Source organism: Botryllus schlosseri, chromosome 7 (assembly GCF_051294905.1).
Source record: "Botryllus schlosseri isolate E-star chromosome 7, Bs_hap1, whole genome shotgun sequence".
NCBI lineage: Eukaryota > Metazoa > Chordata > Ascidiacea > Stolidobranchia > Styelidae > Botryllus > Botryllus schlosseri.
Genome location: NC_137242.1, coordinates 19803117 through 19818374, shown reverse-complemented (window position 1 = coordinate 19818374; position 15258 = coordinate 19803117). Strand labels below are relative to the sequence as shown.

General features: G+C 42.9%; 2 protein-coding genes across 3 annotated transcripts in view; both read right to left on the bottom strand.

The window, feature by feature from the left end:
- The window catches only part of LOC145442840 (glutathione synthetase-like), a 350056-nt gene that overhangs the window by 229591 nt on the left and 105207 nt on the right, over positions 1-15258 (bottom strand). The window lies entirely within an intron of this gene.
- LOC145443624 (uncharacterized) lies at positions 3056-4817 on the bottom strand. Its single transcript, XM_080321562.1, has 2 exons — positions 4647-4817; positions 3056-3605 (listed from the first exon to the last, which is right to left on the bottom strand). Exons 1-2 carry the CDS (start codon positions 4690-4692, stop codon positions 3073-3075), a joined length of 579 nt encoding a protein of 192 aa, XP_080177688.1. The 5' UTR covers positions 4693-4817; the 3' UTR covers positions 3056-3072.

The following is a 15258-nucleotide window of genomic DNA, read 5'->3' as shown; positions in this document are numbered from 1 at the left end:
TTGACGCAGTGTTGGGATGACTCAAGTCATGACTTGACTTGACTTGACTTGACTCGGAGTATCAGAATGTGAATTGACTAGTGACTCGGAGCAAAATTCACGAGTTGATGTCAAGTCATCAAGCAATCGGTGTCGATAACAATCACTGTATCTTGCATATGGTCGGATTGTTCGCGAAACGCTGGTGTAACCCGTGAGAGCGACCAATCATTCAATGATCGTGCGTTTGACTGAACCTGCATTGTTCTCTCATAAATAAATTGACCGCAAACGAAGTGATCGATGCTTACAGCTTACGTTGTCGTAACTCTGGTAGTAAAGTAATAAAATAGCAAAATGCCTATTTCCGTTCTCTGTTCTTACCTATTGTTTTATTGAAATTGAATTCGAATATAGTTTATTTAGTCATCAACCATTGGCGCAAGATCGAATTGTATCATATCCATTTGTAAATGGGTAATGTATTGCATATTATGAATTCGTTTCTCTATTCTCTATTTTGGCTGGTAACTATATAAACCAGTGGTTCTCAACATTTTTGACCTCGCGGCACACTTCGAAAATGAAAAAAAGTTCGCGGCCCACTAGGACAGTGGTCCTAAACTCTTTTGGCTTACGGCACAGGCTACTATCAGAATGCGTATAGCAGCAACCACAGTCTTACAGAGGTGGTCACTGACGAAGTAGCCTTTTCGGAGCACTCAAGTAGGCTTTTCTCTGCTTGAGTTTTCTTTTATCTCACAAATGCGTCTACGAATGGTATCATTTGACATGGGCATCGTTTTCAATTCTTCCCAAACATTTTTTAAACAATTTTATTGCAGGCCGGTAGAAGAACTTTCTCCGCTTCCGTGTGAGGTTTTGAATTATCAGCTTTTACCTCTGTTACCACATGACTGGCCTGCTGAAATCTCGTTTAAACTTCAGGCTGAGCTTAATTTCATTCAATTGGCTTCACAATAAAGTCTGCCCACTACCGCATTGTCGATGTAATTAACCGTCGCATCGAAGAGTCCAATCACGATCGCCACTAACAAATACAGAGGCGTAGAGGTGTATTATACATGGATGCCAAACGCATTTCCACGCAGATCGTGTAATAGCGCCTGTGAGGATAGCATACCTCAACAGTGTTACTGGCAGCCACCCGCAGTTCAATTGTAGTTCCTACAAACCGGGATAATAAACCTCAGCGGCGGGGAAATTTGTAACTGATATAATTTGATTAAGTTTACTTCCCAATTGTCGAATTTATCGCCTGCAACATAACGTTGCGCCCTGAGCCTACATTCTACCTGCAGTGGTGCCACGCTACCAAACAATCGCAATGTCAATGGCTATGTTGGCAATGCTAAATTTGTAAACGTGAACATCACTGCCGAAAGAGTTCATTTCTCGATGGTGAGAATGCCTTCCTAGGTGTTGGAGGTTTATGTAGGCTTCTTCTCGTCCCCCGATCTGCAAAAGCAGTGTCTTACAAAACGTGGGCCGTGCTATAAGTTGGCATCTCAGGAAACACAATAAGTAATATCGGCATGGTGTAAAATGATCTTCGATGACGAAGAGATGGCAAGAATACGACTACAAATAGAAACAGAAAAAGGTCATCAACCTGCGTCACGTCCCTGTTCTGCCTCCGCCCCTGATGGGGGACAACTAAAAGGTGAACACTTCGGCCTCACCTCATATCATGGTCCAATTGCCCGAGTTCAGTTATCACCGTCCTAAATGCAACTAGGTATGGGCAGGGCAAGGGCAAACTAGGGTATCACACCCATTGACGGCGAAGGCCTCACTTTGATTCATGGCAGTGCAGTAGCAAGTTACGAAGCGTCGCGGATATATTAGATTCTCCGCCCCAATACTTTGGTGTGCTCAGAGCATCTTTACAATAAAAAGCCCAGAGTATGACCCAATCCATGACTTAATGGGATGTCAGATTGAGATACTAGATCGAGATACACCGTAACAATACGGTCGCCTCGACATCCTTATATCTGTTCACTACATCAGATTGTGCATCGCGTGTCTTGATCGGGTAAATTGAATAGAAAAACCAACAATGACACACTCAAAATTTGGATTTTTGTTTTACTTCGACATAGTTTACCACATCTGCTAGCGCCACACCTGAGCAGTAGGGCTCTTCAAAAATGACTTTTTTTCTCAAATCGTACTGGCTACTTGATAAAATTGTTAGGTTTACCTAATTTAAGCCTACACACCAAATTTGGTTATTTCCAACCAGCAGCCGCATTGCTACAGGAGAAGAAAGTTTCTATTTATTATATACAAATAAATAGCAAAAAATTTGAAAATTTTCTGTTTACCCCATGAAAGTGTTAGGTTGTGTATAGAAACGATGTTCACCAAACTTGGTTCAATTCCAACTAGTGGAAGCGGAGTTATTACCGTCGAAAAATTTGGATTTGAATAAAATAGTATTTGCGGTGGGCACCACCATAATGAATAATTTTCAAGTTGTAACATATCTCCCACAAAATACTCCATAATTTCTATTGATTTGTGAGATAATTTTGGGCCCCTTCGAGCTAGCCCCCATCCAATTGGGGTTTGGGGTGCGGCGGTTACGGTCATGTATGAGGATGCCTGCTAATCACGTCCAGTAGCACTATTTTTCGAATTAGGATTTGGAAACGGTAAATCATAGACCTGGAAATTCCTAATTTATCAGCGGCAACACACATTTGAACTCGAATATGGAAACAGTGTCAATCAACTTTATTTGTTACGGCAGACTTTGCTATATTAGCTTCATTTTGAACCTGGATTAGTATTACCGATCCGACGTACATGTAGGTTACATAATCACGGTATATCAATAAACTAGACTTCTAAGTAAACACGCATCCGCTTCCGTTGATACGGCTTTCAGATGTAGTCCACGTATCAAAATAGATAAATAAATTGCCTGTTCTAGGATCGACTCGATACCCGTTGCTCGTGTTCAATTCCCAATGATCGCACCGACTGGACCCGGATTCATAAATGGAAGGGATACGCTTATATGACACAGATTGCAGGAAGCTATTAGTCGGATTAGAAAGTTGTTTATTCAGCTGAGCGGCAATATTTCCTTACGATCTCCCGTCGCTCGTGCTTGATACTGCTGACGCAGTAAAACCTTGACCAAACCAACCCGCACATGAGCAGAACCAGGCCTTGCAACAGGTAAAGAGCTCTTCCACCCACATCCTTCACGAATTCTTCAAAACTTATCACCGTTCCGAAAAATCCAAACCCACACGAACCATGGACTACTATCGTTGTCGAACCAAGAGAGAACAGAGTTGTTGCTATAGTGAAGCGCAACTCGCTGGCCGCTTGCTCCAAGTCATTTTTTTCTTGCTGGCTTAGTCGTATTTTGATGTCCTGAAGATCCGGCGTGATCACCAAGTATCGGCGGTATACCATACAGCAGTATGTTAGAAATGAAGAAACACAAATCATGCCTTCTGTCCCCGAATAAGGGGCTGGCAATAGGACTTTCGCGAGGATCTCCAAGATCACAATGAGTCTGCTCGTCCAAATCACCAACTGAGCCTCTAAATCACGCACGTCGGCATCGCTCAGGTTTACCAGATCTGCAACAGAAGCAAGAGTGAATTTGCGTACACTTTTACAGCTTACGCCATAGCCTGTATATATAACGCGGTCAAGTTAAATCAACAGACGAATATATCGTATTCGTGAAGTCTCCGTCGGGCATACATCGGGAGCGCCACCGATAGCAATGCTGCGCCGTCCCCACTCCAGTCATCATTCGGCATTAATCCGAGGACGGAGAACGCGCTCACGGTGTGCAGTGTTTCCAAGAAAAAATAGACCTAAGATTGGGCGAAAACGCTAAAGTCGTTGCATGCACGAACAGGTAGGCCTACTCAAGGCATATAATACTATTATGCACCGCTATATATTTGGGTTGCAATATGTCCCCTTCTAAAGGATTTATCCTTTGCGGGCATTTGTCTTTTTTTTTCTAGGAGTTAAATTGCGATAAAAGAACTGGACTCCGATGCGGCGCGACCGCTATATTGCGACCAGAGATGGGAAATATGCCTTTTTTTAGTCAATATTTTGGAATGGGGTAATAGCGGAGTCACAGAGATTAACTTTTATCATTTTAGTCATCTCAGTAAACAGTCAACACATATTTTCGAAATCACCGGTTTTCTTTTCCAGTTCTAGAGCTCTCAGAATTTTTTGAATAGTTTCCTCTTTGCCGGATCTCGAAATATGGTAATTGATAACCCTACTGCATATACTAAAACTTCCAAGTGAATGGGCCCGTTATAGTGCACTTTGACGATATTAATGCGGGAAGGGAAGACCCGGTTCATGTACCGACTGCATCATCAGGGCGTTTTGACGATGAGGATACTAAGGAACCGTTTGATTACAGAGTCGGCGACACTCCAGCAATCCCGGTGTGACAATAAGCGGTCAACGGGAAATCGATAGATAGCAGTTTTACAAGCAGTCTTTGGTTAGACTGATTGGGGTTCGAACTCGTGACCTACCGATCGCGAAACCAACGTTGTGCCACTTACTCTCGGGACTGCTATTCACCAACTCGTTTTCAAAATACACCTTCGCGACTCGTTGCCGATTGCAATGAATCTCACCTTTTGAAGTAAGAGAAAAAATTCCATTTAGACGAGCGCGACCCATATTGACTTGCTGCCTTTTTCAATGCCCCAATGCCTATTTTACGAATAACGGATAACATCAACGTCTGCAAAAGAAGTAACAGTAGACAGTGAAGATCACACACCTCCTGCTCCACTTACACGAAACTGCGTCACGTCTGCTCGTGTAACCTCGTGGCTAGACAGCACCGAAAAATCGTCCAACACGCGTTCGGTTTTTAAATCAAGCAATTATTAGACTTGTACATCTGAATCGATCGGCTCAGAAATTCAAAGTTGGGGATAGTTTGCATGGATGGCGCAGCATACCAAACCGCCGTGTTGGGAGTATCGGCCTTCTAATCCATAAATATTCTGTTGACAGGCGTACAGTTTACTGCCTCCGCTTAATTCGGATAGTTTGGCTCCGCTCGCTTTAGGGCGTGTTAGGCGGAAAAACGGCCATCTTCGAGTTAAGCAGAAAATCGATTGTTCGCTTTATGGTTGAGCGTAAAGGCATAAGAGATGTACAAGATCATGCAGTATTTTGAGGAGTCTAACGATCGCGATGCCCGGTCAAGTTGATAGTCAAGTCTGTTTGTTTGTTTGTTTTGCGGTATTGATGGTGTTTGTCGACTACTGTGGTCATTTAGCCTACACCAGGCCGATATTCTTCAGTTTTATTCCATAACAACCGGCTTTTTGTAAGATACCGTTTACGCGGATGAGGTGGCGAGGAGGAGCATAGATAAACCTCCAACACTTAGATATAGGAATTGTGAAGTCGAATCCGCAACCCAATGGTGTTGCAGCCACGGATTATACCACTGCGCTATCTCGCCACCGATAGTCAAGTCTATTATGTCACGTTTCACACAGTACTGCATCATCAGCATCCGGTGACGCAGTAGACCCCTTCGCCTGTCAACAGAATATTTATGAATTAAAAGGCGGATACTTCCGACTCGTCGGTTTGGTATGCAGCGCCATCCATGCAAACGGTCCCCAACCTTTGGATTTCTGAGCCGATTGGTTCAGACGCATAAGTATAATAATTGCTTGATTTCAAAAAGCAACGCTTGTTGGTCGATATGTTTCGTTGTTGTATGCTTAAGACGGTTAGTTAGCCACGGGGTTACTCGAGCAGACGTGACGCCGTTTCGTGTAAGTGGGGCAGGAGGTTTTATCTTCACTGTGTACTGTTAGCCTACTTCTTTTGCAGACGTTGATGTCATCCGTTATTCGTAAAATAGGCGTTGGAGTATTGATCAAGGCAGGTAGTCATTATGGGTCGCGTACGTCTAAATTGAATTTAATCTCTTACTGCAAAAGGTGAGGTTCTTTGCGATCGTCAACTAGTTTTGACCATGTATTTTGAAGCATGTTCTCGAATATAAACTAGTCTGTGCATGGCAGGGTTGTGAGAAAGTGGTACAATGTTGGCTTCTCGGTCGGTAGGTCACGAGTTCGAACCACAATTAGTCGGAGTCGGACCACTAAACTGGTATCTGTCGATTTCCCGTTATGCGCTTATTGTCACACCGGGATTGCGAGAGTGTGGCCGACTCGGTAACTAACGGCTCCTTGGCATCTTCACCATCCAAACGCCGCGATGATGCAGCCGGTAAATAAACTGGCTCCTCTCTTGCACCGCGTTAATATCGTCAAAGTGCACATTTGCCAGTTTGAATTAGAACGAGTGCTAAATGTAAGGGACTCATTCACTTTGATGTTTTGGTCTATATCAGTGTTGGGATGACTCGCGTCACCTTTTTCGTATGACTTGACTCGAGTCACTTATACCAGAAATGTGGATTGACTGACTCGCAGCAAAATTCACGAGTCAATTTCAAGTCATCTAGTAGTCGGCGTCGATAAAAGTCACTGCATCTTGCGTATGTTCGGATTGTACTAGAAACGCTAGTGTAACCCGTGAGAGCGCCCAATCATTCAATGATTGTGCGTTTTACTGAATCTCCATGGTTCTCTCACAAATAAATAGACCGCAAACGAAGTGATCGAAGCTTCCAGCTTACGTTCTCGTAAACTAGTGTAATAAAGTCATTTAATAGCAAAATGTATATTTCTGTTCTCTGTTATTAGCGTAACCAAACCTTGTTTTATTGAAATTGAATTCGGATATAGTTTATATAGTCCTCAACCATTGGCACATGCTCGAATTGTATCATATCAATTTGTAAATTGGTAGCCTAATGTATTGCATCTTATCAATTCTTTTCTCTGTTCTCTATTTTGCTGGTAACTATGAACTGAAACTGTGCAATTACTTGTGTAGCCTACTAGTTCTACGTATATGTGAGCGATACAGCGCCTTCTTGCGAGTACATTTACCTCCATATTCGTTCAGCGGTGCAAAATCGAAGACCACTCAATCTGTATTTCAGACTGCTAACAAAATGAAATGACGTAATCGTGCCTCATACTTCGAAAAGGCAACTTGAATTGTGACTTGACTCGAGTCACCTCCAAAAATCGAGTGATTTGACTTGACTCGAGTCACCTTCGAAAATCGATTGACTTGACTTGACTCGAGTGAAAATGTGCAATGACTCGTTTCTCGAAGGTAGTGACTTGATCCCAACACTGGATGTAGCGGTTGGGGATCGTGTGGACCTCTGGCAGGTTCAGATTCGTGTGAGCACGAGCCTTTTTTGAAGGTTATATGGGAACGCGAACATGAACCCATTACGCCACGTGACATCATATTGCTAATTCCAATCCTACATTTGGGCGAAGTGATTTAATAATGTACTCTGTACAGTTGTACACGATACCTAGCGACGTCTCGGGCCACATTATGCCACAATTCTGAAGTACATGTTGACTTTTTAAACGTCACCAAATGTTATCAACTGGGGCAGTCAAATGATGTAATAATCGCATCTTCCGTCGCTTTGCCAACAGTTTCGACGAGGACATGCACAGGAATATAAGCTCGCGCCTTAAAGTTCTAGACCAGACCGGATAATGTGTTCGGCGTCGGACTATTGCTGCATCGATATTGAGCAGAGTGTAAAATGCGTTTCCAAACATGCTACCGATATTACCTCATCACCACGTTCTACAGTAGCCAACGGGCAATTCCCTGCACAGACAACCGATGTTCCCACCACCACCTCTTCAAATCTCTTGAAATTTGGTACACGCACAGATGAGTTAATTCCAAGCAGGACGAACTTTATTTCATGAAAATTGGACTTTGGGGTCAAAAGTTACGTCACTTTGAAAATTGACAATTTTCTGCTCATTTCGAGTCTGCACTTTCAGGTTTTATCAATGCAATATTCAAGAAGGTGTAGCTAGATGATAGATGACAGTTGAGATACGGCACTTGGATTTATTTGAAGCTTGTCTGATCGTCTGTATTTCCAAGGGAAATTTAATGCCCTGTAGGTTAGGGTCAAAGGTTAAATTGAGGGGGAATTTGGTCAATGGTCTAAAATCGGTCAGGCGTTACACGATTGAGACTGCGGATTGCTCAAAAACATATTAAAATATTTTGGAAAATAGGATCTTAAATGAAAGTTTGCTTCAAGGAGACTTCGTTCATAACTGTTTGATTTTGGTTTTTGATCGTAAAGTGATGAAATTGCAGTTTCAAGAGCACACTTCATTTTCACATGGAAATGCAGTAGTAGTAGGGTGTTTTCGGACATCTATTCTGGGGTGCGTGTGGACATCATGTCTGGGGTGTGTTCCGACATCATATCTTGGGTCTGTTAGGACAGTGTTGCCATTCGAACATCGTGTCTGGGGTGAGTTCGGACTGTTTTGTCCCTCGGACATCGTGTATGAGGATTGAGGGGGGTGTTCAGACACCATGCCTGTCGTGTGTTAGGACTGTGCTGTAACTCTGACATAGTATCTGGGATACGTTTGAGTTGCGCCAGACATGACTCAGACCTGATATCTGCGCACTAATTTTGTCCGGACATGCTCCGGAGCTGATACCTGCCCACTAAATACCCCCAGGCATGGTCCGAACCGGATATATGCGCGCTTAATGGGCACAGATATGTGTCAGACGTGATACCCGCGTCCTAAACGACGCGTTTTTGCTGATATCTGCGACAGCTGGGTATATCCACAGTAGTGGTAGCTGAGTATATCCACATTCACAGTAGAGATAGCTGAGTACATCCAAAGCTATCACTACTGTGGTTATACTCAGCTATCACTGCTGTAGATATACCCAGCTATCGCAGATATCAACAAAAACCGCAAATATAGAGGTCATATATAAAGCAAATGTCGTTTAGGACGTGGGTATCACGTCTGACGCATGCATGTGTCCATTAAGCCCGCAGATATCAGGTCCGGACTATGCCTGGGGGTATTTGGTGCGCAGGTATCAGCTAACACACATGTCCAGATTAAAATAGTGGGCAGGTATCAGGTCTGAGGCATGTTTGGCGTATCACAAACATATCCCAGACATGATGTCCGAGTAGCAAACACAGCCCGGACACACCCCAGGCAAGATGTCCGAACACCTTCCAGACACGATGTCCGAATGACAACACAGTCCGAGCTCACCCCAGATACAATGTCCGCGTTGCAAAACAGTCAGAACACACCCGAGACATAATATCTGGGGTGAGCTCGGACGGTGTTGTCATTCGGACATCGTGTCTGGAAGGTGTTCGGACATATTGCCTGGGGTGTGTCCGGACTGTGTTTGCTACTCGGACATCGTGTCTGGGATATGTTTGTGATACGCCAAACATGCCTCAGACCTGATACCTGCCCACTATTTTAATCTGGACATGTGTCGTAGCTGATACCTGCGCACCAAATACCCCCAGGCATAGCAGAAAGATGGTCGGCGATGAAATCTTTGCACAAAATGATAGACGCATCTACGCTGAAATCTGCAATATTTATATGTATAAGCGCCGAATAATCCTGTCCCTGCCAAATTGGCCCAGCGGCATAGAGAGGCGACCCGCAATATAAGCAAGTGACATGAGTATTGGCCTAACTCATTCATTAACTTCGAAAAAAATGCGTGTTTTGCGCGGTTAGGACGTAAGTGCAATATGAACACTGACTTTTCATGACATAACTGTCATCGATTTTGATGCGTTGTAATATAAGTCTTGTTTTCATCGTTACGTAATCCGGCTCGCTGCTATCGGACGATTAAAGAAACGTCATCGACATTCAACATTCGCAATGAATCGCAAATCTCATGTGGCCCTTAGGCCGAAAAGGTAGACCGCTCCCGATTTAGAGGTTAGCGTTCAGAAACGAACCTTGGCAGGTTCTGCACTCTCAGCCTCTTTCACATACTACATTTTTTCACATAATTATAACATATTTGGTTGAAATTCTTTGCATTTCAACGTTCCGTGCGATTGGGGTGTTGGGGCAATTCCCTGCAAAGACAACCGATGTTCCCACCACTACCTCTTCAAATCTCTTGAAATTTGGTACACGCACAGATGAGTTAATTCCAAGCAGGACGAACTTTATTTCATGAAAATTGGACTTTGGGGTCAAAAGTTACGTCACTTTGAAAATTGACAATTTTCTGCTCATTTTGGGTCTGCACTTTCAGGTTTTATCAATGCAATATGCAAGAAGGTGTAGCTAGATGATAGATGACAGTTGAGATACGGCACTTGGATTTATTTGAAGCTTGTCTGATCGTCTATATTTCCATGTGAAATTTAATGCCCTGTAGGTTAGGGTCAAAGGTTAAATTGAGGGGGAATTTGGACAATGGTCTAAAATCAGTCAGGCGTTACCAGATTTAGACTGCGGATTGCTCAAAAACATATTAAAATATTTTGGAAAATAGGATCTTAAATGAAAGTTTGCTTCAAGGAGACTTCGTTCATAGCTGTTTGATTTTGGTTTTCAGACCGTAAAGTGATGAAATTGCAGTTTCAAGAGCACACTTCATTTTCACATGGAAATGCAGTAGTATTAGGGTGTTTTCGGACATCTATTCTGGGGTGCGTGTGGACATCATGTCTGGGGTGTGTTCCGACATCATGTCTTGGGTCTGTTAGGACTGTGTTGCCATTCGAACATCGTGTCTGGGGTGAGTTCGGACTGTTTTGTCCCTCGGACATCGTGTATGAGGGGGGTGTTCAGACACCTTGCCTGGCGTGTGTTAGGACTGTGCTGTCACTCTGACATAGTATCTGGGATATGTTTGAGTTGCGCCAGACATGACTCAGACCTGATATCTGCGCACTAATTTTATCCGGACATGCTCCGGAGCTGATACCTGCCCACTAAATACCCCCAGGCATGGTCCGAACCGGATATATGCGCGCTTAATGGACACAGATATGCGTCAGACGTGATACCCGCGTCCTAAACGACGCGTTTTTGCTGATATCTGCGATAGCTGGGTATATCCACAGTAGTGGTAGCTGAGTATATCCACATTCACAGTAGATATAGCTGAGTACATCCAAAGCTATCACTACTGTGGTTATACCCAGCTATCGCAGATATCAACAACAACCGCAAATATAGAGGTCATATATAGACCAAATGTCGTTTAGGACGTGGGTTTCACGTCTCACCCATGTATGTGTCCATTAAGCCCGCAGATATCAGGTCCGGACTATAATGCAGACGCGACGTCGGGTGTTGGACGACGCGTTCTCTCATAATTGCCAGTATTTTCAGGCTCAATTCGGTAAATTTCTAGGAGGAGGTACTAAAAGCAAGAATCGTGCGAATTACTAAGAAAATACCCAGTCAAATAAATCTACCACCGAATATTCTGCTCTGTCATGTACGAAGATCTACGAAAATGTGGCAGGCCCATGGCTACGCCAATGAGCCAGAACTGATATTTAATTCACCGACAATCGAAATTTCGCGGTCAAGCTGATACAATTTTTGGACGGCCTTGCAAATTCACAATAATTTATTAATTTATTGTTATATATTTTAGCTAATTTCGTGAATTTATCTTGCGAGTCAAATGTGGTCCGCGGGCCACGGGCTGGCCGTCCTTGCCCTAAATTCCTGAGGGTCACCACACACAGAAGGCGAACGTGAACCTCCGTTCACGCCATCCCAAATAGCGGTGCATAATTAAAACAATATTCCTTGAGTACTTGTTCGTGAGTGCAACGGCTTTTATCGTTTTCGCCCAAGCTTAGATCTATTTTGTTTGCATTTGGTTCTCCCTCCTCGGAATGATGCCAAATGGTGACTAGAGTAAAGACGACGCAACGTTGCGATCGAAGGTGCGCCCGATTTATGCTAGGCGAAAACTTCTCGAATACCATACATTAGGAGGCTGTAGTTCTAACTCGGCCGCGTGATATACAGGGTATATGGTGAAAACTGCAAAAGCGCACGCAAATTCAATCTTACTTCTATTGCAGATCTGGCAAACCTGAGCAATGCCGACGTACGTCATTTGTATGTCCAGTTGGTGATGTGGTCGAGCTGTTTCATCGTCATCATGGAGTTCCTCGCGCTAGTCTTGTTGCCACGCCCTTTTTCGGGGACAGAAGGCACGCGTTGTGTTTCCTCATTTATAACCTACTGCTGTATGGTATACCGTCGACACTTGGTGATCAATGTTCCCTATAATTTTTGATGAGTTTGCGCACACACACCAACTCGCTGCGCAGAAAGTTTTAGGTTGCTATGAAAGAAGTACTTCTACTCGTACTTGAGTAAAAAAAATTTCGTCGCTACTTCTACTTCTATGTGAGTAGCTTTCTTGACTACTTTGACCACCTCTGTATGTAACACCTTCACCGATATTCAATGGAGGTGGAACCAACCTCTGAAGTTCGCATCCTCAATACTTAACGGAGCATTTATTTCAACAGCTTCAGGGCAATTGTTATACTTGAATATGAAATAAACTAGAAAAACTGCATTTGGACGCCTTGAAAGTGTAAGTTAGGTATATGAAATATGTTAATATTCCCAGTATAGCGATCAAAGATTATAGTTTTCTGACTTCCCACCACCATGTTGTGACGTCACAAAAACTGGCGATATTTTTTACCTCCCATGGCTGATACCGATAACACTTTCAAAGTGTGATATCGACTTGATATTATTGGCGAACCGATAACACTTATCAACAAATTTAAAAAAATTAAAACTGCGCCAAAAACTGATGATTGATATAAGCTAATGTTCGGTCGCTGAATCCGAATATGAGCTCAGAATTTCTCCATCACGTCAGATTATTTCGCTATGAATTTTGTCCAATTTCATAAATTCACCAATGTCGAGTTTCGTTATTTTAGTTAATATTGTTATTCAAATAATCTATGACGAAATCTTGGCTGTTGTAGAACAGAATGACTTTCAATGAGTTTTCTGTGGACGTCATTATAGTGGTTCTCAATCTTTCCTTCAATCTGGACTCCTTTTTGACTTTTGATAACATAGGTGGACGGAACCAGTTTTAGTTGGTCAGTTATGTTTAAACATCGCTCGTGGTGAAAGATTGCTTAGTAGCTTCATACTAATCTTTGTTATCACCTTTAACATTATGCTCATTGCTATTTCGTAACATGTAAAATTTTGAAAGAATAAACATTGCATTGTTCCTGCGCAATGTAGAAGAGAATCGTGCACTCTCGCACAAGCTGTGATCCTTCAAGCCAGGGGTTCTCAAAGGGTGGGCCATGGCCCACTGGTGGGCCACAGGAGCATTAGAGGTGGGCCACGGAGCTATTTCGAATATTGTAGAATTAGTGAAAATTTGGTTATATTTATTACGTTATTCGCTCAAAAATATATTCATTATTGCTATCAAATTATACGTAGGCTACAGGAAATGATTGTACCATTGGATTGACTGTTCTGACATCGCAACTTCAGTAGATACGTGAATTACTATATGTACTGTACGAACATTGAAATATTCTTTCTCCACATCTGTGCAGAGTCCCTTTCACCAAAGAATTATTTGAAGCTGGCCTAGTTCCAATCCGCACCATAGTGGAACTAAAACCGCAATCACGCAGTGGATGCGGGAATTAGATTATTGGGTTTCGCGACGCGAGTGGAACAGCGGCCATATTAATGATACACAAGAGTTATACGATCTACCAGAACCGTAACTGCAGCACCTAAAACTCCCAATTGGGGGGAGCTTAAAGGGGCTTAAATTTATTTGGTCGTTCGTTTGTTGGATGAGGTTTATTCAACTCGAAAATTTCCGTCGTGCTTCGCGCGATTTCTTTCATATGAAGGTCTAAATTTTGTAATGATCAGTAAGAGAAAAATGCGGATATTTTAGAGACATATGCATATCGGCGCCAGCGATGACCACGCCTTGAACGGGACTATGAATCTAGAATAAGAGGTGGGCTACAGAACATTTTCAAACCGGAAAATGGGCCACGGGCAAAGAACGGCTGAGAACCGCTGCTTTAAGCTATCTTAAAAACATAAAAAGACGCAGGGTTTATGCTTTTACAAAGAATCAAACGGCTTATGATAATTTGAACGAGTTTATCATCAGTAATCTGTTTATCCTGCAACATTCTAATTCTTGTCCAGTTTGGATATACTGCCATATTTTATCGGAATCGTGGGAAGCTGTTCCTGAACTATTTTCTTCTTCATTGCCGTGATGTAAAGGCCTTCTTTTGCATCGTCTATTATTGACAACCATACGAATGCAGAACCCTGACATGTGTGTTACTTCATAGTATAATTTAATACGCATCGATTTTTAGACAGAGCCAGCAAAGATAAGCATTGGTTAAATTCTAGCGCAGTGGTTCCCAACCTTTTTCGACTCATCGCCCCCTTTCAAGCTCAACGCCGATCATCGCACCCCAGATTTTGCGAACCGAAAAATCGGTATACAATCTGTAATCATCGGCGGGTTGACTAAAAAAAAGGTCAACTTTTCGGCTCGTTGTCGAATTTTACACTTTTGCAACTAAATTTCCGTGGGTCATTCCGACGACTTGACTCCAATATAGCCGTTTTAACGCGTCATCGCCCCCTTCGCTATTTTCGCCCCTGTCGCCCCTTTTGTCCATTTTCGCCCCCCTATCGCCCCCTTCGTCATTTTCGCCCCCCCCCTAGGCCGCCTCGTTGGGAACCACTGCTCTAGCGATTGATTTAAATGATTTCGAGTCATTGTGTTTGTGTTTTGTAAAGACCTTGGCAGTTCTGATTACAATAACCTTTACATTTTCATGGTGGTTTATGCTTTGCCGTAATATCTTCCTATGAACCATAAGTGATCGTAGGGATCAACGTTGCTACTCAGATAGAACAAGCAATGCCTTGCATTCCTACTCAATGTCTTACATTCCTATGCCTTACATTCCTACCCAATTACAAGTTGCAGTTGTAACTTGTGAGACATGTCAAAACTGTTTTAAGTGGAAGAGAAAAGTCAACGGTCTGAGTAATACCGAAGTCAGTATTTGCCTTACAAAATCTCAAGATGTATGGTCTTTGCTAGCCCCACATGACTATAATGAAACCATCAGAGATGGTCAAAGTAGTAAAGAATGCTACTCAAGTAGAATTAGAAGTGGCGACGAAAAAATCTACTCAAGTACGAGTAGACGTACTTCTTCCATAAGCAACCTAAAACTACTTCAAGTAATAGAAGTAGAAT